Here is a 27,402-nt window from a genome sequence, read left to right as displayed (position 1 = left end):
AAGCTGTATCTGCCTGACAAAAGGGTATCCATGCAGAAACGCAGCCGCCGCAAGGAATGAATGGTCTATTCAAAGCCTACTGACAAGGTGTATTTCCTAATTCTAAAACTTGTGGAACAACTAACCAGACAGAAAGCTGACAGCAACAGCTATTTCTTTGTTGGGTTTGGACACTCTCTACTGTAAATGTGAACTAATTTATTGTTGAATGGCTGAGGTTCATGTGTTTTAGCTGAGTACTTGCTTTAGATAGGATTTAAAGTACACAAGTAGAGAGAAAATAAAGTAGCAGCACTCCAAAGTATTTATTGCTGGGGTTCCAAGCAGAACTTAATCCTAGGAAATAGTGGAGAAGAAAATGCAGAGCCTCTTGACCTGCTTTTGGGTACACTATGCTACTCTGTCTGCCTTTCCTGCTCACTCCTGAGCGGACAGACTGAGGCAGAGAGGAGGAATAGCTTTATAAATAACCTTGATCTGGTCCTGATCCTGCAGGGGAGATTTTGGGAGAGCACTGAATGAGCCTTTCACTATCCATCTCACAGATCATCAGTATGAGGATCTCCTGGCCTCACTGGGATGCATTTTCCCCATCTGATACAGAGGTGTCATGAGAAATTCCAGAGTCTTGAGAAAACAGTTGAAAGCAAGCAGTTTTTCTGAGAAAGAAAAGCCCAGAAAGGCTTAACTTTCCCCAGTGACCAACTGGAGATACTCAGATGACTCACCTCCTTCTCCTGTTGCACAGCCCCTCAAGCTCCCATCAGCCAACAACAAGGACAAGCTGTCCTCAGCTGCCAGCACTGCTTTCTGCCATCACCATGTTCAGACTAATACTGGGAACAGCACAATTTCCATTTCCTCCCTCCAAACACTTAAAAGAAAGACCTACTTGGACCCTATGAGACCAAATTAAAGATTTTGGAGCCTTCAAGGAGAAACTTAACTTTTTTTTTCTTTGCTGCTTTTAGCATTGTCTGACAGTTTAAGTCTTTAAATAAAGGCCCAGGATCAAAGAATAAACTTTTGCGTGGGTTATTTGCATTACAAGGTACACTATGCACCACCACCATCAGACCAAAGGGATATTTCCACCAGAATAATTCACACATATATGAATAATTCAGAGCAAACAAGCAGTCAGGCTCTGAGCTGCCATGTCCTAACACATTTAAACTCTCCACACCTCAGCAGCGCTGCCAGCCACCTTCCAGGCTTTTCTCGCACAGAAAGATGCTCCCGCTCATCGCACATCTACAGGATTACATGTTTATGGGGCCTCAGCCCCATTTGGTATTTCCAATCTACATGAAAACCGCTCGCTGCTCCTCTGGCACGGCTTCACCAGAGTCACCCCCAAGCCACCACGCCAGCAGCACCTGAACCCACAGAGCCTCAGGGCTCTGCAGGCCAGTCCCACACCCACCTGCTCGTGGTACTCGATGCCCATGCTCAGTGTGTTGATGAGAATGGCTATCATAATCCCCCGGTTGAAGTACTTGCTCTCCACGATCCTCTTCAGCTTGCTGCCGAAAGCCTTCCACAGGCGGGTGACCTTGTTCCTCTCCTTGGGTTTTTTCTTCTTCCTCCTCCTCCTGCCCCGCTGCTGCTGGAGCTGATCTCTGTGGTCACCGTGCCGCAGGTCCTGGGTGAACTCGTAGACGCCATTGCTGTCGGAGTCACAGCTGTCGGACTCGCTGAAGGCAAACTCGGGGTCCTCCAGGAGGCTGGCACAGAAGGGACAGTCCTGCAGCTCGCAGGTCAGCGTGCCGCCTGGTGGGCTGGGCAGCGGGCAGGCGGCGCTCAGCCCTGACAGCCGGCTGGGTGTCCGCCGCAGACCTGCAAGGGGAGACAGACACCATGAGCCACCTCACACCCTCAGCATGGTGGATGGCCCTGTGCCCCCACTCGGCCAGCCCTAGGCCTGTCCGGGGCAGAGCAGCTTCTGCCGCATGCTCAAGTAAGTGTAATACCCTAAAAAGCTTTCTAGCCATCTGCCTTACCAAGCAGCTCTTGCTTTGCATCATTTCCCCCTCTGTTCCCTTCTCCCCAAGCCCTGATGCCCACCCTCTAGCCCCTCCACAGATGCATGGCAGAGGGGCCTCTCTCCATACAGCATGGCAGCCATTTTCTGCACTGCTGCTGGGGGAAGACTGACTAGCACATCTCTCACTTTCAATTATTTTTGATTATATGTGACCAGGCTAACATCATTAGCAGTAATCTGAGCGCTATCAAGCTGTTACACCCAATTTAGATAGCGCTTCCATTTAGCTAATAATGAGGAAGGAGAGGAAGAAATGGACCAAAGGTGGCTACAGACCACAGATCACAGCTTGGAGAGTCACGTAGTCCCTTCAGTCTCCTTCATCCCACCTTCAGCCTTTAATAAAGCTCAGGTGGATTCTTTGCTTGAGGCACAGGACTGAGTGTTCAGGGTGTTTTAAAATCAAACACATTGCCACATGTTTTGTGGTGTGAGGAGAAATGCCGACTGCCCTCACAGAGGCAGGGTACAGAAAAGAGTACGGACAACGTGTATCATGGATGATTCGGGTGGAACAGGAATCAAATTTTATTCCCTCATATTTAGGAAACAAATCCATAGTTTCTTCATATTTAGGGACCGGATATCAATGGCAGAAAAAAAATCCCCAACGTGAATGCAAGACCGCGAGCATGGAATCCTTCCTACAAAATGCCATTCAAGCATCAGCAAAAGCTTTCCTTGAGATTCAGGGAAGTAAGGTGAGGGGACAGTTCTCCCCTGCAACATGGACCCTGTCTGGAGGTTGGATGGGGACACTTGGATCAGGTTTGGGGAGACCAAGCAAAAGGCAGTGGATGCTCCTGGCTCTGGGCCCAGGAGCTTGGAGCTCACCCAGAAGTAATGCTGCTGATTTCAGCCACTCCTGGCTGAATATGTCTTTAAAGAGAAGGCAGCACCAAACAAAATAAAAGCACCCTGTTAGCTTGAAAACTGAGTTGTGACAAGAGTCAAAATACCTCTTCCTTGTTTGAATGTCACTCAGATATCACTGGCCTTCAAAACAGCCTTGCAGGAGAGGACTGTCCTGCTCCCAATCAATACGTCAAAGACATCAGGAGGATCAGATATATTTGCCCCTTTACTGAACCTGCAAGCAGCACCAGTGCAGCACTGCACATTAGTACAGCCTTTCCGATCAGGACTCATCTAACAAGGAAAGACTACAGCACAGCCACGGTAGCACAGATAGCAGAGGTAGTGGGCTTGCCAGGCATCTTTTAATGCTATCAAAGTGTTAAAAATTATATGAAAAACACTGGCGCCACAGATGTCTTCAAAATACCAGAGTCTCCTTGGCTGCCTGCTAAAATAACCTCACAGCATTACAGGGCACGAGAACAGGGAGGAACAGGCTGTACTTTATGCTGTTCAATTCCACAACAAAAGAAGGGAAGAGAATACTCTCTCCCACAATTGCATCTTTCCCAGCAGACACCAACCTTGTTTCCAGCTGGGACTGTGAGTGCCCTGGCTGCTAATGCCTCCTTAATGCTCTCAATTATCACTTGTGTACTCTCCTTGCACAAGCCTTGCAGTGAACAGGTTCTGCTTGTTGACTTGTAAGAGTAGAGAGAGAATTAAGTGAAACAGCTCTTTACCCAAGGAGGCTGAGGCCAGGAGGGTTGGGAGAGCTTGTGAGCCCACCTCACCTTCCCCACCAAACACAGGGTAGGGATTTAACATGTCTCCTTTGCCAAATTTAGGCTGGGATGGAGAAACATGAGCTGGGAGCTGTGCCTGGCAGAGCTACACTGTCACTTAAAGAGCCTCTTGAAGCCTGGAAGACACATCCATCATCCCTGCTGTATGAAGGTGGTTGCAGTGCAGAAGTGAATCCAATTTGGCCCTGTTGGTGTGGCAGGAGGGGCTGCGGCAGGAGTGAGGAGGAGGAGTGGAAGTGGAAAGAGCCAGAGCCACAGAGGGGAAGAGCTGGGGACTGACACATTGTGTGACAGGGTCTCCAGATGGACCCAGCTGACTTGCTTCCCTTCCCAGACCCTGTGCTCCTCAGGGTGCCAGATAAACCGCTGCTTCACCAGCCAAAATCTGTGGCATCCACCCCTTCCCCTAGATATGACCACGCTTCTGAAAGAGACAAAACAATTTCAGGAGATTTTTGGCATCCTCTGGGCTGAAACGCCTCTGTAAAAAGAGGATACTATAACTGCATTATTAATAACAACTCCATCTAACCTCTGCCTTTCAAAGAACCACCACAGGCTATGTGAAAATCTTCTAAGTCATCAGAGCAGCCCTGGGATGTCACAGCTGGGACTGAGATCCACAACTGGGGCTTTCTTCTCCTGAAGAGGACTCCCACAGCAGATCCCCTTACAAGCATGAAGAGCCAAACCTATGATTTAAGCACTGCCTTCCAAGCAACAGCTCTTCGGCTCATCCTTGCTTTCCCAGTTCCAGATTTTTGCAAGCCTGGGCTTTTATCTCAAGGTAAATACACATTCTCATAATAACTTTCATTAACTTGCATAGTTAAAAACGAACCAGTGATTCATATAAAGCCCTTGCTTAACAACAGAAGAACGTTGCAACTAACCTTGCCCCCTTCTGCCCTCCTGCTAAGCTCCCAAGCATACAGAAATGTCTGCTGAAGGCAAGTTCTATAAACAATCCACTTTACCCTTTTGTATGGTCACTTGAAAAAAAAAAATTAACAAAGACAAGCCACCCAACATATTTGGCAAGCAACCTTTACTGTGACACCCCCAACCCCCAGCTAGGCTTGGTATTTTTTCAGCACATACATCCCTAGGATAAATATTTGTGTCCATGCACACACAGATAAACAGTTTTGGAAAACACAGGCATTGAAAAAACACAGATGATGAGTTTGGCTTGAAGAGATTAAAAAATAGAACCTACAGCTTTTGACTTTTTACTGTTTGAGGGCTTAAGACCCTATTTTTCACCCTATTTAGCTCCAGCCATAAGGACCAACAGTATTTTGCAAAACAGAAACCTATGTGTTGCATGTAATCACTATTCCAGCAGTGGCTGACTTACATGCAAAGGGATACAAAACTACACTAATAGCAGTGCTGATGTGGCTGCAATCTGTACAGATAGGGATGGGACAGAGGTACAGAAGAGTCCCCAAGACATTCCTCATTCACTGAGACTGAATGGAGCCCTACATCTGCAGTCCTACGTTTCTTCTGCAAATGGGGAAAGACGAAAGGAAAAGCCTGAGAGCTGTAGCTCTGCTACACTGCTGCCTTCACACGCATCCTCTGAGGACCGGCACAGAGCAAGACACTGCAGCAGCCATGAGCTTTTCTCCAAACCTCCTGCTTCTTCTTGCCAAAAAAAAAAAAAATAATCAGAGGCTCAGGGGCCCCATCAGAGCAGAACTAGGCATTGCTAGAAGTGTCTGGTTTGAGTTCATTCAGTGCCTCCCTGTTTTAGATTTCTTATGTTTCCTATACTTTATGCTTCTCCACCAGCTTCCACCTGCTCTTTCAAGGTACCATGTACAAGCAGGTGGGGATTCTCTGCTGGCAGGTCTGTTATTCACCAGAGATGTAATTCCAGGGGCTGCATAGATCTGTTTTTGGGTGGGAACAGCAGGAGAATCTCCAGGACATTGCTAAGCACATGAGAGCAGCTCAAAAACACATGCTTTGTAACCACAGGAGAGTGGCCTCCAGCAGTGGCCTGAACTCACTGACCATCCTGTCTCCTGCTTTACGCAACGACTGCATTAACAAGGGTAGAAGGACCAGAAGTCTCAGTCCCTCAACCTGTCCCACTTTGGGCTTCAGTGCTCAGTTCAAATAGCATTCACAAAATAGTCTCCATATTCAGCACCCCACACGGCTACAATCACTAACACCTTAAGTCTTCAGCCCTTTGCACAGTTTTTCTAAGAAAAAACAAAAATCAGCTTTTGTTTGTCCTTACCATGCTCTCCTACCAGTTGCTGTAGCTTCCCATAAGAATCCGTGCTCAAGTTTACAGGGCTATTAACCATGGCCACAGGTGAATTACCATTCTTCTTTCCTTTGGGAACCGGAACAGAACTAGCTTTGCTAGTTGGAGAAGGCAGGATGGTAGGATAGTTCATGCTGCCATGGTTGGAGAGTCCGGCAGTCAGTTTGATGCTTGCAGGGACATTGGAAGACTTACAGTTCACTTGTGGTCCTTCAACATGACAGTCTGCATGGTAAATGCTGTGCACAGACTCCGAATCTGGAGGAGCAGGGCTCTGCAAGTTGGGTGATGGAGAAGGAAGCATCAATTGGCCTCCAGGTTTCATTACCTTGAGTTCCAGGTCGCAAATCTCAGGGTTGGAGCGCGGCCCCCGAGGGCTCCCATTGCTGATGTGATAGTGATGATGGTGGTGGTGGTGGTGATGGTGGATGAGGTGGTGTATGGAGGTGATGCGCTTTTTGCCTCGGTGGCTTTGCCCATTTGTGGTGCTGTTTGGGTTAACTTTTTTCCGGCGCTTACTCTGCCAGTTATTATACAGGCGTATTGTCCGCCGTTTCACCTTCCTGAAGATGTGGCAGATGTACTTGAGCAGCTCCTCGTAGCAGCTACCTGGCTCTGAGAAGCTGGCAATTGTGCTGTCATTGGAGAGATAACGGGCCCGCTGCTCCTGCATCAGCTGGTTCTCCCGCTGCTTTGTTTCAGAAAACTGTGTTGCTATCACAACCAGGCACAAGTTAATCATGAAGAAGGAACCAACCTGGAGAAAACACAGGGAAAGGAATTAGCAGGGACTTGACAAAACAAGGCATGCTCTTCACCACCACATGCTATCTGGGCTTGAAGCATGGTTCTTAGAAATCCCGAGATTTCCAAACATGCCAAATCTCAGGGTCTGCTCACCAAATGTTATGTCAGCATGTGCCTGAGCTGCTAAATTTGCTCCTAAGCCCTGTTAAATTATTTTGGCAATGGCACAGAAAGCTGTTAACAGCAGCCTTCACCACTTTCCTTCCCTCAACAACGATGACATTTGCTACTAACACAGGGTGTATGAAACACAATGCAATCAATTACCGCCACAAAACAGATCACTAGGAAAGACCTGGCCAGTCTGCAAGGAAAGATGGTCTGAAGTTCCATTTCTGCTGTACTGAAACAGCCTCTTCTCTTTCTCTATCACTGCACACCCTGGCACACCCTCATTTTGAGGAAGACAGTCAAGGTCCATGCACCTGTGACCTTGTACTCTTCTATCTCACTGACACAGAGATATGCATCTCCAGGAGATTCAGTGCTCCTAAAAAGGCTTGATTTATTGTCTGGTTGAGTTGATGTGTTCTTGGGTGATACCAGCTTTTCAAAATAAAGTCCCAAGGACAAGAATGTGAAGTGACCTAAGGCTACATCCTTCCCTCAGCTGTTGAGTCCACAAACTGGTTTTTTACCAGTTGGGCTTATAAATCAGCCAAAGGAAAATGTCAGCTATTCCCATCAGAGAATCAGTGCCCTTAGGCGTGAAAAGGACTGACGTCAAGAAAGTGCCACTGTCAACGTGGCCAAACCTCTGTGCTGTGCTCAGTAGGAAACGTATGGATTTAATCTGGACCATTGTCTGGTGAATCCTCAGGGGAATCTGTTGGGAGATGGTTTGCAGTGCTATTCTCCAGCTTGTAATATCAGCCTGGATACTGTTGGAGAAACAGCAAAGGTGCCTTTCCCAGCTCCAAGTGACTTGGAGATTAGTCACCTTCTGGCTTTTCTGCAAGGATCCATACGTAGAGAAGGGCCCAAAACGGTGGAGTTTGGATCTACTATGCATGGCCCATTGCTAAAGGCTCAAAAATCACTGGCTTCAGAATGCTATCCATTACTGGAAAACTCTCACACTGCTCTGATCCAAGCCTTTCCCACCGGTGGTGGGAGCTGTGGTGGTTTGACTTCCCAAGGCCTTCAAAACCACACTGATGAGGACAGTTATATATAAAGAATATCCAGCCACAAAAACACTTTGAAGCGCCTGCGTCCCATGTCCTGCCTGACATCTACGTGGTACTTTTCCCTCTGGTCTCCTCGTGGGTTAAATACTTAACTTTTCCACAGATGTAGACCCCTGGAAAAGGTCATGCCCAGTGTAAAATGGAGAACCTCGCTACCATGGGATGGCAGCTTCTGAAGGTAACCTCCAGCACCTCCAGTGAGTAATACTTTGTTTTTTAGGTACAGCAGCACCGTAAGACCTCAGAAAGGTGCACTGCTGTTATTACTGTTATTTAAAGGGCTCAGGTGAAGTTTAATAACTTGAGGACCCTTCACTGAAGTGAGGTGTCCTCTGGCACACTGAGGAGGCTAAAGGAAGGAAAGCTACCGCCTCTCCACTTTTTGATCTGATTAGCAGTTGCTTGGCCAAGGCACAACAGTCAGGACACATCAAGGTGACAAGACCAAGACTGGGAAAGTAAGAGGGAGGGAAGACCATATGGCTCGACAAGCTGTGACTATGCATAACATGTGACGCTAAAAAGGGCTGTTGTAGCCAATAATCTGTCCCCACAACCTGCATGATTATGCTTTACGGTGGGAGGAAGGTCTCCTGCTCTGAATCCTAGCTGGCTCTTCCCGGTGAAAAGCTCAGGGACCAACTTTACCCCACAAGGACAAAGAACGAGAGCATCTCGCAGTTCATACTTACTATTATAAGCAATATAAAATATATAAAATTGTAAAAAGAATGTGCATCCATCACATAATACATGATGTCAACCCATCCTTCCAGGGTTATAACCTACAGGAAGACAGAGAAAGAAAGCGTAAGAACGAAAGTCAACCAAAAAGTTAGTAAACATCAATCTGATAGTGCTTGGTACACAGGTACACATCACTCCACAGAATCTCTCAGGATCCATCCAGACCTGCTGCACTTCTTTTCCCAGTTGGCTTAGGATAGCAGCAGTGTGTGACCAAAGGACTGGCCTGAATCTGGTACAATTACATGATAAAATATTTCAAGAAAAATCTGAAACACTAGTTCTGAGCCAGTGCAAAGAAATTCCAAGGAGGGATTATAAACAAAAAAAAAGCTCTGTGCAGAGATCTGGGCTTTTACCTCAGGCTCCTGGTTTCGTAATGCTACCCATAAAATTCCTAAGTTTTTAAGTCCATTTCGTTTCTGTAACACCAATTTCTTTGTGATTCCTACTGGCTCACTGCTACAATGCATCACTAGTATCAGTGGGAAAGCATCTGAATGGAAGAGAGTTACTTTAATTAAATGTAGAATTGATTTCATACTCGTTTTCTCAGTCTTCCTTCTACTAAAAAAGAAGCTGAGGATTTAATTAACACCACACAGGCTGTGTGCAGAGCAAAGCGGATTCTGCCATGTAATTTACACTTTTTATTTAGATAAAACATACCAAACTCCTAGTGCTGTCTTGCTACTAGTCCTAGAGCTGAAATTCCAGCACAATTTCAATCAAAATCAAAGATCCAGTCTGAATTTACTTGCACTGACGTACTCTATATATGCCAAATGTGAGCCTCGGTGGTCCTAGCATAAACCCAGAACTGCTGCCTGCCTCCAATTTCAGTGGCATCGTTCCTGATTTAAACCATCTTTGCAGTGAAGGAACTGTGAATCAGCTTGTCGTGAACAAGAAAAGGATCAACCCTTATCAGTGTAGAGGACTTTCTGTATGGTGTGTACAGAAAAGCCAATCCATAAAGCACTTGTTGTTGAGACAGTGAATAAAACAATGTCCTTGGCATAGCTGGAGCATCAGGGCAAAACACTTGCAGGGAAGTCAGGCATGAACCCTTGCCACTTTTCTCCTGTTTTTTTTACTCAAGGAGCTGGAAAAAGCTCCTAGATACGGATCTTTGGTATACGACCACGTCTGCAAGGGGAAAAGCATTGCTGTACTTGCAATCATCAGTACTCAGTTTCCCCAAGACTGTCAAGAGCACCTTGCATCAGCTTACGGGTGCTGGAAGAGGGACACTGCCTACTCTTGATTCCTCTCACCCTAAGTCAAACATGGTGACGTCTTACCAGCAAGTTTTCAAACCCACCTCCCATGTTGAAGCACGCATAACTTAACACCCACCACGCAGCTGAGTGAGAAGAAGCCAGCAAATACATCTCCACACTAAAACCAATAAACATGATCTGCCAAGGAGCAGGTAGAAATTGTCCCTGCAGCTGTTCTACTCTGTCAGCACCACTAAAGACTTTAAGCCATCAGGTCTGATGACATGCTGGCTGCATTCACACAAACTGCACCCACCTCTCCTATTCCTCATCACATGCCTTAGATACTCTTTCATATCGCATACTCACCGCTGGTTAGCGACATACAGGTATCAGACAGCAATGTTATGGTTCCAGGGGCATGGGTTTAACAAAACCAAAAAATCCTTTTGGTCAGCCTGAACCCCAGAGATCAATCTGTGGTAGAAAGTCTTCAGCAAGAGACCCATTTTTTTGGTGTGGATGCAAGTGCTCTCATTCACCCTGGAGTCTGAGAAGGGGTTAAGCTGCCTGGGCAGACCCAGGCAGTAATCAGCCTGTTCAGCAGTGCGAAACGGACAAGCAATCAAACTGGAATTGCCCTTTTCTGCCTTTCCTTTAACACGGTTGAAACATTTATAGAGCACAGAGTTCTTTTCGGCCACATCCCTTGCCTGTGTAGGTTGTGCACTGTGGCAACAGATCATCTCTTGCACTCAATGCCTGTGTAGGTTCATGGGGAAGGTGGAGGGATCAAGTTAGGAGGTGACACAAGGCTAAACCACATCACTGCCAACTACCCAAGAAATAGACTCCTTTGTGCTGTTCCAGGTTCCCTCCCTTCCTTACCCTCTATTCGGATGGGCACTTCAGTCAGGCTGCCACAGCAGGTACTCCATCCATTTACACTTGGGTCTGAAAAATGAACCCAGGCACTCCAAATGTATTTGATACATCTCTTCATCAAATTTGCATTTGGCTGACAATTCTCAAATCAAAGGTATTAAAACGATTGAACACATAGCCCTCTTTACAGAAGGAGTTACCTGAGGGCTGCTGTTGGGCTTCTGGCAGGCACTGCCAGCTCCCCACCTGGGAAACAGCTGCTGAGACAAGAATGAGGGCCAACCAATATTTATAGAGGTATTTTTCTTGCATGCTAGACAGCACTTTCAGCAAGAATCAATCAACACACCACATTTCTCCTCTGGAGGGCTGAAAATGCTCATCTGTCTCTCAGAATATTTAAGATGTAATTAGAATTTGCATTATTTACTACTCACTTGTAAACCAAAGGGATACAGGAGGGATAAACAGACTTCTGGGCTTTTGTTCTCCTGTTTGATGTTTTATGGATTCATTCTTGGACTCCTCACCCAGTATCAATGCAGCAGTACCTAGGGGAAGGGTTCCTGAGCTGCCGAGAATTAGACAGCGCTAGCAATCCTGTAAGAGAGTGTGCTTACAGGCCTCTGTCTTCTTTTTTCAATCAAATAGCTCTGGAGAAATGCAGGACGATACACATACATAGCCACCTGTCTGGACTGAAACAGTGTCAGTGATCATTACAGCCTGATTCTTGCCATGCTGTGGACTTCTTGCCTGCTGTCCTTTACAGTGCTCCAGATGACTTTAGGAGTACATTTTTACCTACTCCAAGAGCTCACCGCATATCCCCAGCAATGCCTTGGTGTAAATGGGAACCAGACCATTTGAATTTGCCAACATCTGGTCTACACAGCACAAACTAAACTCTTTTACTCTTTTTGGAACCAAGTCAAAGGCATCTGCACTGGTGCAAGGTTTACTGCTGCAATGCACGGTTTGATCCTATACACTTACGCTCAGACCAGATGAACTCAGAGGGAAAACTAGCAAATCTCGCTATTCTCCCAAGAACACGGATATATTTTTTCAGCATTGCTTTGCCTGCTGTTCCTCCCTTGGGGCACCCTGAATGCAATATCACCTACTGTGCTAAGCAGAAATGACTTCCTCCTCTCTTCACTTTCCAATCTGATTAACACAGTTGACTGCAGCTCCAACATTTGGCCCTCCAAGCCCTTTATAGATGTCTTCCAAGGACCTGGAGCACCTTTCTTCTGCTTTCCAATCTCAGCAATCCAGTCTCAGTAATTAAATTCTGTTCAAGCCATGGTTGTTCACAGACAGACATATTAAACAGTTTCTCCAAACATACCAGTTCAAAGCTTCCAAAAATGCAACATACAATTATTTATCAACAGAGATAAGACCGCAAGAAACAAGTTTCCTAATTCTGCTCTGATGAAAAAGATGCGCAAGATACGTGGCACACTAAAATTGGCAGCTGCAGGGAAATAGCTGAAAGATTCAATTAAGATGATTGGCAGGGTTGTCCTGGAGGGTGCTGCCAACTGTAATCACATGCTGCAGACCCAACGGGAAAGGAGACTGCTCCCTTTGCATGGGGAAATGATTTTGTCTTCAAACGACTGAGACTCTGGGCAGAGGACAAAGCTGTCCTCCAGCCCATCAAAGATCCTGTATGATGCTCAATATGATTCTCCTTGCCTGCTCATTCAGTTTTTTACCTCTTACATGGCACAGGCAAGGGTGTGATAAATCATTTGTCTCCCTTTAATACCTATGAGGCCACGTACTAAAGCCCTGAGTCTTCTGCCTAATCTTCTCTCCCATCACTACAAGAATTTAACAGAAAGCTCACTGAGGTGAACATGAAGACAGATTTTTATTTCATTGATCTTTGGCTTAGACACCATTCATGCAGTCCCCAGTTAGGCACTCCCTGGTCCCCATATTAATATGAGCAGTATGAGAGTGGACAATCAGATTTTTATTTTTTTTTAATGTCTTCTGTCCCATGATTCTGATCCTCCTGGTTTGTTCACGCCACAGTAATTTCATCAGTTGTAACAAAGATGCTCATCTGATTTATGGTAGCATAATCGGGACAGAATCAGGTCTTTAGTCAATCTAAAACTCCAGAGTGAAAGTCACAAGGGAGATGTAGATTAAAATTAACTCAGACCTCCTCATTGTTCCCAGGGAGAAAGGAGGTCTACATTATTTTTTCTGGGGTCACTTCAGAGGTCTCTGCAGAACAGTTTCTTTTATTATGTCAAGAAGTTTTCATCATAAAAATTCTTGTCTTTGAGCTCTGCCAAAATTTTTGCAAGTTCTTGGCTATAATCCATTCAAGAGCAGGTTATTTTTTGCTTTAGTGTCAGTTAAGAAAACAAAAAAAAGAATCACCTGGGGGGAAAAACCCAACACCCAAACTGCAACCCAAACTACTTTAATTAGCAAAGTCAAACATTGAATTACTTTCTGTGTATTAGACAGCACTAATGGCTAGTGCCAGATGGACTGTTGCAGATAGAAATCAACCTTGAGGTGCCTCTAATCAATCGAGGAAAGTTTGGAAAATTACTGTGTGAAGTGAAGCTGGAAAGATTATAAGAACAGAACGCACAGCATACAAAACCGCAGCCTTGCTTTGCAGCCTGATCTTTCTCATGGCAATATTTCACTTCTGTGATTACTTCAACAAACTTCATTTGTAGAGACAGTCTCCCTAAGTATGAGAACCAAAATCTCACACTTTGATCAAAAGCCCTATAAAGCATAGCTTTGAGAAACAGACATTTCCTTGGTGGCCGAGTTCAGAATTGCAGGTGCTTGTCCAACTCAGCGCCTGGCCAAAGCAGGACACACAGAGATACAGAGAAACCCATGTTTCCAAATCATTTGAAGTGTTCATCTTAATTGACATCTGTAGCTTGCACTCAGCCACCTTTTCTTTGGCCTAAACTGGGTCCTTTGGGGACAAGAGGGGCATTATCTGCATCAAAATCAGTTGTAGTGAACCAAACAGCAGCTCTGAGGACTGCCACGATTATTTGGTTTTATTTATTTATCCCATCATTTCCTTGACCCTGTTGCAAGTTTGTTGTGTGGTGGGGTTTTTTTTGGGTTTTTGTTTTTTTTTTTTAAATAAACCTTATCAAGACAAGATCCAATGATATAAATTGAGAGCTATTAATTACTATTATGGTCTCAGTAAGCTTTATAAGGCCTTCACTATTCATTGCTCTTATCTATGTATTCTGCCCTCCTGGGCATATTGATTTGGCTAGCAAGCACTGACCAGTGAATAATGGAGTATTCCTTTTCCATATACAGAGTGCTTGACAGCTAATCAAATCACTATTTTTAAAGTCAACTTCCAATTTTAATTATTTCCTCATGACACGTAGTGTTAAGTAACCTCTGTGGTCAAAAAAACAGGTTTTATTCTATTGAGTAAGGAATGTCCTTTGAACAGATGCTTTTCCTTTCACTTTGAGGACCTGCTTACTTTCCAAAGTGACTTTAGCCATTTCTTTATAAATTGAATCTTGCAAACCATGTGTCTGCTCTGAAAAGTGGCCCAGCAAAACAGAAAAAGGTAACCTTGCATGTCTTACATTTGTGACCTCTCAAATTTGTTCCACAGAAATGAGATATCTGGTCAGTGTTACTAGTTCACAGTGGACCTTGAAAAGCAGAGTGCAGCCAGCGTGCAATGAAGTCAAACACATCCCTGTTATTGGTGGCCCAAAACCTCACGGAAGTGAATCTACAGGCTTAAAAATGGCACAAAAACTTCTGCTACAAAAGGAAGGTGAGTAGCTGTCTCTGTTTCACACTAAATAATGTAAAATCCTCATCTGATAGCAAAACATCACTGATTTCAGAGCACTGCTGCTTATAACAAATCACAGCTCAGTCCATATTCATGAGGTTTGATTTACTGTGATAATTATCCTGTCTTCATTGTTTGTGTAAAGTATCTTATGCACAGGGAACTTATTTAACTTATTTAGCTTCAGCAATAATGAGTCCATTATCATAGAAAGTGCCATAAATCAGTTTTATATCAGAGCAAGGCTGAAAGATGAAGAGTCTGCAATGAGGAGAAGGGAAACGAAGCCAGACTGAGATCCTTGTTTACAGATGAGTGTACCATTGTACCAGCAATTATATGAATGACAGCGCTTCTCCAGACACCACTGTCTGGAACACAGCAGTGGTTTAGGGTACTGGGCCAAATGCAAAAAGCAAGGACTTTTGTTATTTGTATATTTCAAATTATATTAGAGACTATTAGGGACAAAGGATGTATAGCTTCAAGCACAACCAGCCCTCTGTGCAGGACAATGACACAAAGCACATTTCAGGTGTCCCAGTGTCTAAGCTTTTTCCATTCACACTAATCAGACTGTGCAGGGTGTCTCTTTCGCCTGGATGGGTCTGCCAACTCAATGCAGTCTGGAGAGAGTTGTGTCGGGACGTCACGGTAATGGAGCTGAACCTTTCAAGTCTCCCCTAGGCTATCTACAACTCACAGTGCAAGGTGCAACAGCAGCAACTGATCATGGAGCAGGTTTGGGGCAATAAAACAAAATTAAGATTTCCCTGTAAGAACTGTGTTTGATGTACCTCAAGACCAGTAGCCTTTTCATCACCTAACTGGACTCCGGATCAGGCCATGGCTTCCTGCAGGCACTCCTCTTTCTACTCTGAACACAAGAATCTAAGATTGAGGTAGGATGAAACCCTTCCAAAACCTCAGAGGTTGCGGTAGGTTTCTGTGCCATGCTGGGTCCCTCCAATACCTCCCATAGGTTAGCAGGCCCTGGCATCAGGATGGCCTCTCTGACTTATGCAGTATGGGACAATTCCTTCTAACCTTCAAAATTAAGAAGATTTTTCAAAAGCAACTAATCCTCTTGGAAGCACACTCTGAGGTGCTTTAAAGGGGCTGGATATTTTTAGATTTGGTATTCAGCATGAAAGCTCTTCAAATGCTGAAAATTATGTTTATTTCGCCAGCCAAATTAAAAAAAGCAACACCAACAAAACTCATACCCCATCATTTCCAGTGAAATATTTTTGGTGATCCAAAACAGATTCAAGTCTAGTGACAAAGCATCATCTTGAAGCTGTGGAAATTAAAAGCTTAGAACTCTTTTCTTGCCAAATTCAGCACAGATAAGCATTGTTGACATGTATCTCCAATTTAAAGAATGAACCATTTAACAAAAAAAGTCCTTTTGGCCAAAAAATTATCTACTCAATGAACTCTGAAAACACTGGGCACCCAGTGTGACAGCTGCTTCTAAAAAACATGGCCCACAAAACTACATTGCATGCATAAATAAAATTGCAGTTGAAAGCCTCAGGCTCTTTCACTTCTTTCTGCTTCAGCATGCCTTTTGGCTGTTCCCCAAAAACATTTAAGACTACTGGAAGCAGAAGAACAGGGGTTGCAGCAGACAGGCAAGCAAGAATATTAGTGGCATCTTACATACAATACTTTTGAGACACTGGAGTAACCATTCCTGAGCTGTCATTTTGTAAGGAACTTGGCTGAGCTACCCTGGGGTCCCAAGCAACTAAGCAAGAAAAACAGGTCCCCACAAAGGTCCCTATAAATATCCATCTGAGTTACAGCCCAGCTAAAAGGAAGATGTGCAAGTAGAAACAAGAAGAATGACCCCGCCAATTCTGTCCTGCCAGTAGGTTCCAGAGCAGAGGTTTGTGCTTACTCTAAAGGAAAGAAATGGTAGAGCTTCAGGTCTTGTCTCCCCACACGACATCTTTTCTTGACTGAGTGACAGTATAGACGAGGAGGGACTCCAAGCTCATTCTTGCACTTGGCCATAGCAGAAACACATTGAAGTGCATGTAATTTTTTCCTTTAATTTGAATGGAAGATATAGTTCCCATTACAGATTTAGCTGAAAGATTTCCAGGCAGGGGAGTAATCCTCAGGGAAGGATTTAAATCATGATGGACAGAGCCTGAAACAATGTGAAGCAGGCAATGGCTGTGGAACAGATCAGGGCATCAAACAATAGTGAAATGAGACAAATGAACCTTCCCCTTTCCAAACATGACATCTTCCCCCAGTCCCTGTACCTTCTCAGCTGGCCCAGCCACAGGCACAGCTAGGAGGGGTGCAGATCCTGGCAGAAGCAGAGTCAGCAACATGGAGACAAAACAAGCTCCTCATCAGCACATAGCGCAGGGTCAAAAATGAATAAATCCATGATTGGATTGAGAGAGCTTACACAAGCTCCCAGGGGTTTTTTTTGACAAGCTAGAGCACAGAAGAGGTAACTTCACATCCAAACAAAAGGGCTATTTCAGCAGGTGGCCTGCAGCACACGGCTGCCATTGCCAACTGCTGCACCTGCTCAGGCAGCCTGCCATTGCTTTAGGAGTAAAGTGTCTGCAGAAGGACAAATGAAGGAAGAAGTGCGTGCATCAGTTCCCCTACTTTCCCACCCCAAGCTGGTTCTCTCTCCAGAGCTGGTCACCCACCTTGGTGGCTGTAACATACTCCTAGCTTTGGTGAGACCAGGTGCAAAGAGGTTCTCCACCTAAGCACCCTATCAAGACAACACCTTGAACTCTTGCTTCTGCTGACAGTTCCTTTAATGCTGCTCTATTCTCAGACATCTTTCTTCAAAAGGTGATTCAGCTTTTCCTTTCTTGGGCATTCTTATCATGTCGTGTGCCTGCTGGGCTGCCTTCAGCTCTTGTGAACACAGCCAGGCTTTTCTTTTTTTTCTTGACAGCAGCAAGGGGGGGTGCTGAATGCTAAGCAGTCTCCTCTGAGAATTCCCTCGCTAGGGCCTTCTGATGATGGGCCAGAGATGTGTTACTTGTATGACTTGATTAACTTGTTAACTGAGATGTCTTCTTAAGCAAAACCTTGTAGAAGCAATAGGCACTCAGAACAACATAAGCCAGAAACAGAATCGTGAATCTGAGAGCTGTACCCAAGTATGAATTTCAAGAGGGTCCTTCATTAAGGAAGCCCCTTAGGAAATGCAACTGCTTCTGAAACAAACATGAAGAGGCCATAGAAAAGGTAACTCAGCCACACCAGCAGCGTCATAGCTCCTCTGAACTGCCAGACAAATATCTCTTATTTGATAGACATTTTGTGAAATGTCCATGTAATTTTTCCCATACATTTGCTCTCAGCGTTCAGTCCTTACAACTATATCCTGGAAGGAGGCACAGAGGAACACCTTGTTCCCTTGATTTCATCTTGGTTCTGCCTAGCTTATGGCTATAGCTCCTTCAAATTTGCCTCACTGGTTTTGCCAAAAGCATTGCCTCCTGATGTAACATGCTAGTATAGGTCTTACTTTTCTGCAAGTCAGACATGAAATGATCCAAGTGATGTTCTGTGGTTTGCAAAGTAGCCTAAATTATCTCTTCTTCCCAAACCGTGCACCTTAACAGCCATCCAAACCTCTTTTAACAGGATTTCTGCATTCAGGCCTGGCCGTACTGAGACTGATGGTTAGGAAGGTGGCAGTGTTTTGGTTGCTGTACTCAGACTGTCAGTAATTCGAATTAAATTGGACTTTGGTTAGGTGGGTAATTCATCATTTGCAGTGTGACAACAATACCTGTAATTACTGCTCTTATTGTTGCGGCTGAAATTCATGTGCAATAAAGGGATCTTAATATCATGCCAAACCTCACAGTTAATTTAGGTTCCATCTCCTTTCATTTATTCTGTAATAAGCTAATTAGTTCACATAATTTGCCATTGAACATGCCTTTGTAACAAATATATACATGAATTAGCCTATTACACAACAAATGAGGGGAATCAAAACATGAATCATTTGCAGGATTACATAAGGAATTATTATCCTTTCAACTAGATGCAGCCATCATCTTTATTCCTTCAAGATTTTTTTACTTGCACTACATTGGTTCTCCTGTCCAATGCCTCTGACTTACTCTGCTTGGAAGGTCAACAATGCATTTCACTGTTTGGTATGCCCTGCTGCCAGCTCTACTTGCAAGTAAGGATCACTACCATGAGGTTAAATGTCTTTCAGCTTGGCTGCTTAAATCCAAATTCCAGCAGCTGAAAGAACTTGGCCGTACTGCCAGCCTCCTGGTGCACCCTTCGCAGGGATGTTTTGGCGTAGAGATCTTCAGATTTCCCTGTCAAAGTCTGCTTTTGGTTTTGTTTGTTTGCAGTCTGCACAGTATTAAACTGTGCCCTTGGAAACTCTTGGGTATGACTTGCAGTCACTGCACTTGGAAGCTTCCTTCCGAATCTCACCTGTGGGGCTCATTTCACCAACCTCCCTTCTGACAGGTCTTAAACCATGCCAGATTTCCAACTCATTTGGGATAAATCATGAGGGATGCTCTATCCAGCTGAGTGTTAAGATTGCCATTATGCAAACTGGAGGCTTGCCAGACCTTGAGGTTCAGTCCACCATTATAACTCTTGAAAAGTACCACATATTCATTAATCCCCAGAAGGGATCAGGACAATTGGACTTGTCTCATCCAGAATAAAGCAGTGTGCTTTCTGCCCAGTAATTCAATACTGACTCACAGGGAAGCTCCTGAGTGACTAAAACCATCAGTTCTACTTTCTGCACTACTTACTTTAAGTCTCATCTAACTGCTGACCTGGTGCTACACAGCTTCAACTATTAAATGTAATGAGATCACAACTCAATAGCTTTATTTGTTAAATGTTCTCTGCTTACAGCAATTGTTTTGATTTAGCACCCCACCTCTTTCAGTAATTATTTACTCTTTCCATATCAAAGGTAAGCAAGCACCTTACTCCCAACTGCTGCTGCTTTACCTGGAGTTACATTGTTTTCAGTTTCTAAAAGTGAGTCCTTCTAAAAGGAATAAAGATGTAAGAAGAGGTTTTGGCTAGAAATACTCTTTAGCATTTGGATGGCCAAAGCAGCACTAAAACCAATCATAGACCTCCTGGCAGCTGCCAAAATGATCTATGGATACAATATCCAACTTTGCCAGACACTCTGCTCTGCCCAAAGGAATCTGTTGAAACCTCTGCTGCGGCTGGTGTGTTCTTCCTGGGTTAAAACTGTACATTTTCAGGCTAAGAAAATGAAATACCAACATGAAATGAAAACTTTCAGCCTGCAAAAAAGCTCTGGAAGTAAAACCTCTCGAGAAGCACCCGCTCATTTTCAGTGCACTAGCACAAGCACTCTGCAATGCATTGCCCTCTGCCCTTTCTCTGGCAAGAACATTGCTGCCCCGTGGTGGGAGCCAGACACGACCTCCTGGGCACATCCATCAAGCTCTGTCAAAGGACTATGCAACAGCAGAAAAAGGAGAATGCAAGTGCATCTGGAGGTCTATCTACTGTTCTTGCTCTGATTTCCTTCTTTCCTTTACTCAACACTCACTACCAGTCACAAATATTCAAAGTTACTATGGCAGCTCCTCTCTTGACATACTAATTCCAGGAAAGAACCAAAGCATTTTAAAAAACACAGCCTAGTAGAAACTTGGGATCTGTCTGAACCCTTCTGGATTTGGTTTTAAGCCTCTGACACCAGCAGCAGTGTGATTCAAGGTATGCTACTGCGACAACACAAGAGCAGACAAGATGCCCAGAGCAAGCAGTTGCCTCTTTACAACTCCCAGATGAAAATCTGAAGTTATTAAGTTCCTATTATAATAGGAAACTAGAAGCAAATTCATAAATGGAATCGAGAGCTCTGAATAGGTAATTATTCATCATTAACAAAACCAAAAGGAGAATTTTCTTCTCTTTCAGGAATAGATTTCACCTACACGTCAGGAGGACAAAATAAAACAGGTCATCTAGCCAAAAGCAGAAAGAAATTTGTATTAAAAACAAAGTGTAAATTAAAAATGGAAAACAGTACATGGATAATTTAACGTAGGCTAGCCCTAAGTGACCATAGCCTTTGGACTGTGTAGATCAGTTATCCAGCGTTCTAGAACTACAAATGCTTTGAAAGCACTTCAGTTGGTGGAGTGTTTTTGTCACCTGTAAAGGCTCCTCCAGTCTGAGCTAGAAGCACTTTGGTCTCTAGCGAAAACCTGTATAGGCGTGGATCAAGACGGACTCAAATTCCATGTGAGTAGTCTCTTTGCAGGTATTCTAGCTGGAACAGACTTCTTCCTCCCCCCAGCACACCATACTACCCAGTATAACCCTGTAACTCTAGAATCAAGCCCAAACCAAGCCATCGAGCTAGCTGCTGCATTTTAGAGTGATACTAAGTCTAGCTTAAGGACTTCATCAACACTTTCCATTTCCCGATACCACAGCAGTAAAGATCCTAACTCTCAAAAATCCCTGGGATTTATCCAGGTCTGATTTGCAGTGCTAGACCTTGCCATACTTTTGTCTGCCTCAAGAAGTCTTTTCCCCCCTCTTCCAAAATGCACTGAAAAAATGGCTGTTCTCTCCAGATGCTCTCTTGCAACATTTGTGCGGCTTATTGTCTGATTAATTTACTCATTGTGTCTTTAATTGCAGTTTCACACAGGTGCAAGCAAATTCCTTTCTCCTCTGACACATCTACCAAAATCTTTCCAAACAAAAGATGACAAAACAAAAAGAAACAGAAAAATCTTTATGAGAATCTTACCTGAAAAATAGCTATCCAGGCATATCCAATATTATCAAAATTGATAGCTCCGTTGTGTGGGTTTACATCCCCTGCCATGCATACATTGTAATACTGGTTCCAGTTTATGCAGGCATTCCTGCTGCTGAAGTCAGGGTTGTATAAACTTGGGGTGTAGGAGTCCATGCTCAAGGTGCACTCCACCTTGTACTCCTTCCTGTTTGGGATGTTGGAGCATTTCTGCATGCCGTTCTCACGATGCGATGAGCAGATGAACGGGTTCTCCTCCGCTTCATCTGTTCGGTAGTATGGATGCAGGAAGGTAAGGTTGTATGTCCTGGAGGAGGAAAAAAAGAGAAGGATGAGAATAAATGATACATCCCTTGTTTCAGCAGCAGCTAAAAAGCACTGGTTTCTGTTTCTGGTTTGGGTGTGTTATTTCTCCTTTGCCCTTCAGCCCCACCAGACTGGGGACAGCAAGCCCCTACCTCTGTCTACAAAGCTTTTTGCATCCTGAAAGGCACCAGTGATCTTTCAGTTAAAGATCAGCCTGAGTTTTTTTCCAAGTGAACAAGGCAGCTGAAAGTTGAAATGAGAGGGTATAAAGAGAAAAATCCCAGCAGGCCAGGTGCGTCCCAAAAATCTAGGGAACTTCTTTCTATCTAAGGATTCTAAGATAGCCCTTCTCATGCTCAGAACATGCTTCAGAAAAGCTGATGGCAAAGCAGCTTTCCAATAAATTTGCCCCTCAGCATGACTCTGTGATGAGTGAGCTGAACTAACAAGGAGAGATCCAGCCACAGGCTACCTCAAATTCCTTCTGTACTTACATAAGAAAAACTAAGAGCTCACATTAATGGGAACTGTATGCTTACTGCATATCTGATTTAATTGGCCTGGATAAAGTTTATGGCTCTGTTACAGCTAAGATAAGCAAGTGCTCTAATTGCAGCATAGCAGGGATGTGCCTTTTCCCGAGCTATGCTCTGGGGCAGATCAGCGAGCAAACTGAGCCTGGGACTTTTCATGCTGTTTGATTAGTATTAGTGAGACCCACTGACACTCACGCTGCTGAAGCACTATTCAAAATGAGAAGGTGCAAAGTCCTAGAGCCGACCTTATCTGCTGTGTTCAGAGCTGCAGGGATCTAAGATGTGATATAATCAGTCAGGAGATAAGGGAAAAGACAATACACAATTATACGACCAAGTGAGATATGGGTAGAAGATAAGCAGGTAATTCTCCAAGCCAGGACAGCTGTATTTCTATCTGTTTCTGAACGTATCCAACATTTGGCTCTAATAAGTGCCAAACTAGTGTTATTCCATACAATTGCTTGAAATTGCTCCCCAAAACCCTTGAGTCAAGCAGGAGTCACTCAGCTATTGCACTTTGAGAGAACAATTGCTGCAGGGCAGAGCTGAGGGGAAATTAACCCTGAACAGCTTTCCCGGGGAATTTGGTTCTCCTCCATCAATGAATTACTTGAGATGGGTGTTGAGGGTTCATCCAGCTTCAGGAATAGGCAAGAGTATTTCATCAGAGGAATTGGGCATTGTTCACTGGTAATTAGATGTATTCACCAGCTATTCCCCTCCCATTGCACAGTGTTCCCACACTTCTAGACAAAACTGCAATATCTTCTTCCCGGTTTCTATGCCTTAGATTCAAGAGGCAAGAAAAACTTGAAAAATGTTTTTCCTCCCAGACTGCCTAAAAGCCTTGTCCTTCCCCTCCCACGAATTGGTTTCAGTTGGAGGAAATTTCCATATGAAACAAGCTGAAGAAAAGGCTGAGTGTCACCCTAGCACAGTGTTTGCTAGTAGATCAGATACTACAACCTGCAGAGTTTGTCACGCAGAGGGGGGTACTGCAAAGGCTTGCAAAGGCTTAAAACACACCAAGGCACAAGGATGAGTCTGGGAGTGCTAGATTTTGGCAAAGACAGCTGGGGAACTTGAGAGAAGAAACAGAGGGAGGAGGAGAAGAGACATCTGAGAAGTGACTTCTAACTCACAAGCGGGAGGCAGCTCTGTTTTGGGCTCAGTGAGTATGCAGAGAGGGGCTTAGTTCAGATGCAAAGATGCTCTGCACCCTCAAATGTGCTGGGGACCTCACCACACCTGGGACATCTCTGCTTACAGCCATAGGGCCTGTCTGAGCCTGCTCACCCACAGAGGTTCTGGGAGGGCTCTGCACCTCGACACACAATGCAGTCCAGGGCAGAACCATGCCAGCCTCACCAGGCCCAGGAAGGACATTTGCCTCTGAAACTTCCAGGCTGGAGAGACTATAGGTGCATGTCCCACTAGCCTCCTCCCAAGGAACTCAGCAGCAGGTACTCAGGAGCTCTGAAGTCTTTCAAATAGGACATCGGGATCAATGGTGGTGACGACAGGGGTCTAACAACCCTAGAGTAAAAGCCTGGACTATGCTGTGCACTGCCTGATACACAAGGCAGCATGGCCACAGGACTCTGGCATACGCCCAGCTTTGCCAGGGCTGACTTCACCACTCTTGAAACCAGGATTTTGTGGGTTACAGTCAAAGAACTACTTTGAGTCCCTAAGGTGGTGGCAGGAGAGGTCTCATTTGGTACCGTCTAATCAGAGCACCTGGACCTCCAGCTCAGGCTCAACAGATCTTTGCAGTTCTCAAATCCCCGGTGTGACAAGTCATGCAAATGTGAAACTTTGTTTGGGCAGCTCAGCGCCCAGCCCCGGTCCTTGCAGTACAGACAGCCACTGAGGTGAGTCTCAGACAGTAACCTGCAACCCTGAAACTACACACTGAACACTCAGCCCCTGCAGCAACGCTGTGTGATCTCAGGAACATCCCTTGCTCTTTCTCATTTCCCTTAAAACAATGCTGACCAAGGCTCCCTGATCTGGATGTGCCACTCCACTGACATACTCTTTTAAACTACAACTGATCTTCCAGGAAAACCTGCTCTAGAGCCAGGTGAAACTACCTCAGCAAAAACTTATTTCCTTTACCACCCTGGAAACAACACAACACCAGCAGCAGAAACCTCCTGATCACAAACACCTTTTGGCAGCAGGCAGGACAGGAAGGCTCAGCGCCTGGCTTGTGGGCCAGTGTAATTAGGATTCTACCCAGAGCAAAGCCGGACTTGCAGAGGGAGATGGACCATCTGGAGGGATGACTGTGTAATTAGCAGCTATGGCTGCACAAGCTCCTTTCCTGGGAGCAGTTTCATGTTTAGATGCAGACACACACATGCCTGTGCCAAGAACGCTGACCATGGAAGAAGTGTTCAGACTGAATGGCTGATGCACCAGCACAATGCTCCACTCAGACCTCACACCCAAGCTCCCCTGTGAGCTGCCTCTCCCACCATGGCACAATATACACAACGTTCAATGCCACACGTGACTCCGCAGCTGTCTGCCCTCCCAGCTGCAGGACTCTGGCACATATTCGTTATTCCAGATTAATCATCTTTATTTCAGCCCCCAGAGCTGATCTCTGATTTCCAGATACGCCCACCCCAGCTAGGCAGGCTGGACAGGGACCCAGCCAGCCAGAGTGCAGTGTGCCCACAGTTCTGCTGAAGCCCATGCACCCAGTTTCATTGGAGAGTAGAAACGTAACCAGGCTGTGGGAACCTACAGGACCAACCTCCCCCTCATGCAATGGTTCTCTGTTCATGACATATTGCAACTAGAAGGGCTCTTGACAAGCCACAGATTTGAGAGGCTGCATGTTTCCCCATGAATCACTGTTTAGGAAGCCTTGGGCTGAAGAAGAAATACTGCCTGCAGACACAGTGCCCTGGGCTGTGATCTAATAAGCTGCATAGAGAAGATCCGGGCACAAACTGTCTGGAGAACCAAAAGAACGACACACTTTGGTGGCTGTGGGAGGAAAATAAAACCAGGAAAACAAAGCACAGCTTGACTGCAAAGAGTGGATGAAGGTTGATTTATTTTTGCTGCTGCCTAACTGATCTTATCCTCCCTTTTTTCTGCCTTGCTCATTTTTGCAGTTGCCCCCCAAAATAATTTACAAACTAAAAGTCCTCCCTGTGACAGGCCAAAATCAGTCACATGGGGCCACTTTCTGCACAGCCCTTTTCAAACCCTTCCTTCTTCCATGTCTGCCCTACGTGCAGCGTAACCACGAGCACCTGGCTGGCTAGGAGGGACCCACACATGCATGATGCTCTGCCACCACCAAGTACAGCTGGGAAGGGACACACCAAGTGGCAGCAAGCACTGCAAATTTAAGACCTTTTCTTTGTTCCTCTGCTTAAAGACCTTTCTGGTAAAACCAAAAAGGGAAAAGAAGGAAGGAGAGCAAGGATGAAAAATGAAATTGTTGCAGAATGAGGGAATCCCCAGTATCCACAAAATAAATCAATTTGCTCTGCCAAGACCATCTACCTCCACGTGAAGGCTGATCGGACTTTCTTGTTACTTGCCAACAGGTATAGTCCAAATAACTTATTGATGGTAATGAATCCACAAATTATGAGACCTTTGTGCTCTGGGGCAAAGACATGAGAAACTAAGCCCTGGAAGGAATCTTGTTATCACATTAGAAAGGATTAACACCCTTTTCTTAGCCAGCTGCCCAGTGCACATCTTTCTCTGGGCTTGCAGCAGCTTTACAATGTATTTTCCTCTCCCTGTCCCTTGGCATGTTCATGTGCAGGAAGAACAACAGTGGGGCAGGAAAGTCCATTGTCTCCCTTGTCAAAGGAGGCTAAACAATTATTCTCTGCTCCATCTTCCCCCAGGCTCAGTCCTGCCAGCCCAACCATCCCATGCAGGGCATCATCCACAGCCACTGGAGTACGGTGTGTGTGTGCTGAACACAATCCTGCTACAGCTTTATGAGGAGCAGAGGAGGAAAGGGAAAAGGTGGAAGAAACTCAGCACCAAGCAGGATCCATTCCCTCCAAGAAGAGGTTGCTCTCTGGAGGAAATCCTGCTGACAACCCAACGTTGCAGCACAGAGTGATGCCAGGAGGAGCAATTAAACAGAACTCAGAAGTACCTTTCAGACAAACTCAGAGCTGTCTGCACCTTCTTGCAGCTCTACAAAAGCCAAGGAGCCAAAGGCAGTACAATGCCAAGCAGGTACGGAGTTAATTAAGACTGAAGCACTCACATTATAACTGTCCTGCAGCATTAGATAAATACACAGCATTTCACATCTCTCCTGCTTCTAACCCACTGAGTTCTTCGAAAGGCTCCATGAGGGGGAAAATGGTACTCTGCGTAACAACACACGTAAGTAAGGAGCAGCCCCAGCAGCAAGAACCCAGACAAGCTGGGGGTGACCAGTTCCTTTATTTATGGTGACAGCAGCTTATGATGGCAGGAGGGAGCAAGAAGGGCTTCGTGGGGCATACACATCCTGGAGATCTTACAGATAAGCTGCTGGCTTTGCTTGCTATTCCCATGCATGCATACCAAGCCTTCCTCACAGACCAGACCATGCAAAAAGCCCTTGAGAAATTCCCCTTCCAGCTCCCACTGCCAGGGATCTCCTGCAACTTGCTCACAGAGCAGTGGAGACCAACCTGGCGCTGCTGTCCCCCAGTGCTGTGCAATGCCAGGGGAAGCAAAGAGGTGTCTGAGCCACCGGGGCCCTCTGGAGCAACGCTCTGGGCTCCAGAGCTGGCTGGGCAGGGACAGCTTCTCACATGCCCTCAACAGCAGTGACCCACTCCAGTTTATTGTTTGCCAACCTGCTACTGCAACAGCCCAGCAACTGCCTGTAATTCTTTCAAAGTCACCTCTCAAAGAGAGTCCTTAATAAAACAACCTCCTTCCAGCATGATACTGCATTGCAACAGTGCAATTTTCAAAGGGAGAGAGAAAGCAGGTATTTTCAGTGCACCTCAAAGAAGTCCCCACATTTCTATCAGAATGTACTATATTTAAAAATAGTTTCCTTACTTGAAG

General features: G+C 45.2%; 1 protein-coding gene across 2 annotated transcripts in view; it reads right to left on the bottom strand.

Annotated features, from left to right (window-relative positions):
* Positions 1-27,402, bottom strand: part of CACNA1H (calcium voltage-gated channel subunit alpha1 H) — a 137,101-nt gene that overhangs the window by 84,289 nt on the left and 25,410 nt on the right. For both annotated transcript variants that reach the window (XM_080386510.1, XM_080386511.1), the window contains exons 5-8: positions 21,488-21,803; positions 8,688-8,780; positions 5,969-6,755; positions 1,427-1,839 (exon numbers count right to left, since the gene is read on the bottom strand). In XM_080386510.1, the coding sequence (XP_080242636.1) occupies positions 1,427-1,839; positions 5,969-6,755; positions 8,688-8,780; positions 21,488-21,803 (1,609 nt within the window). The remainder of the gene's footprint in view (positions 1-1,426; positions 1,840-5,968; positions 6,756-8,687; positions 8,781-21,487; positions 21,804-27,402) is intronic.

The sequence above is a fragment of the Falco punctatus genome (assembly GCF_963210335.1).
Source record: "Falco punctatus genome assembly, chromosome: 4".
NCBI classification, from domain to species: Eukaryota; Metazoa; Chordata; class Aves; order Falconiformes; family Falconidae; genus Falco; species Falco punctatus.
The sequence above is the reverse complement of the archived record's forward strand: the minus strand, read 5'-3'. Positions and strand labels throughout refer to the sequence as shown.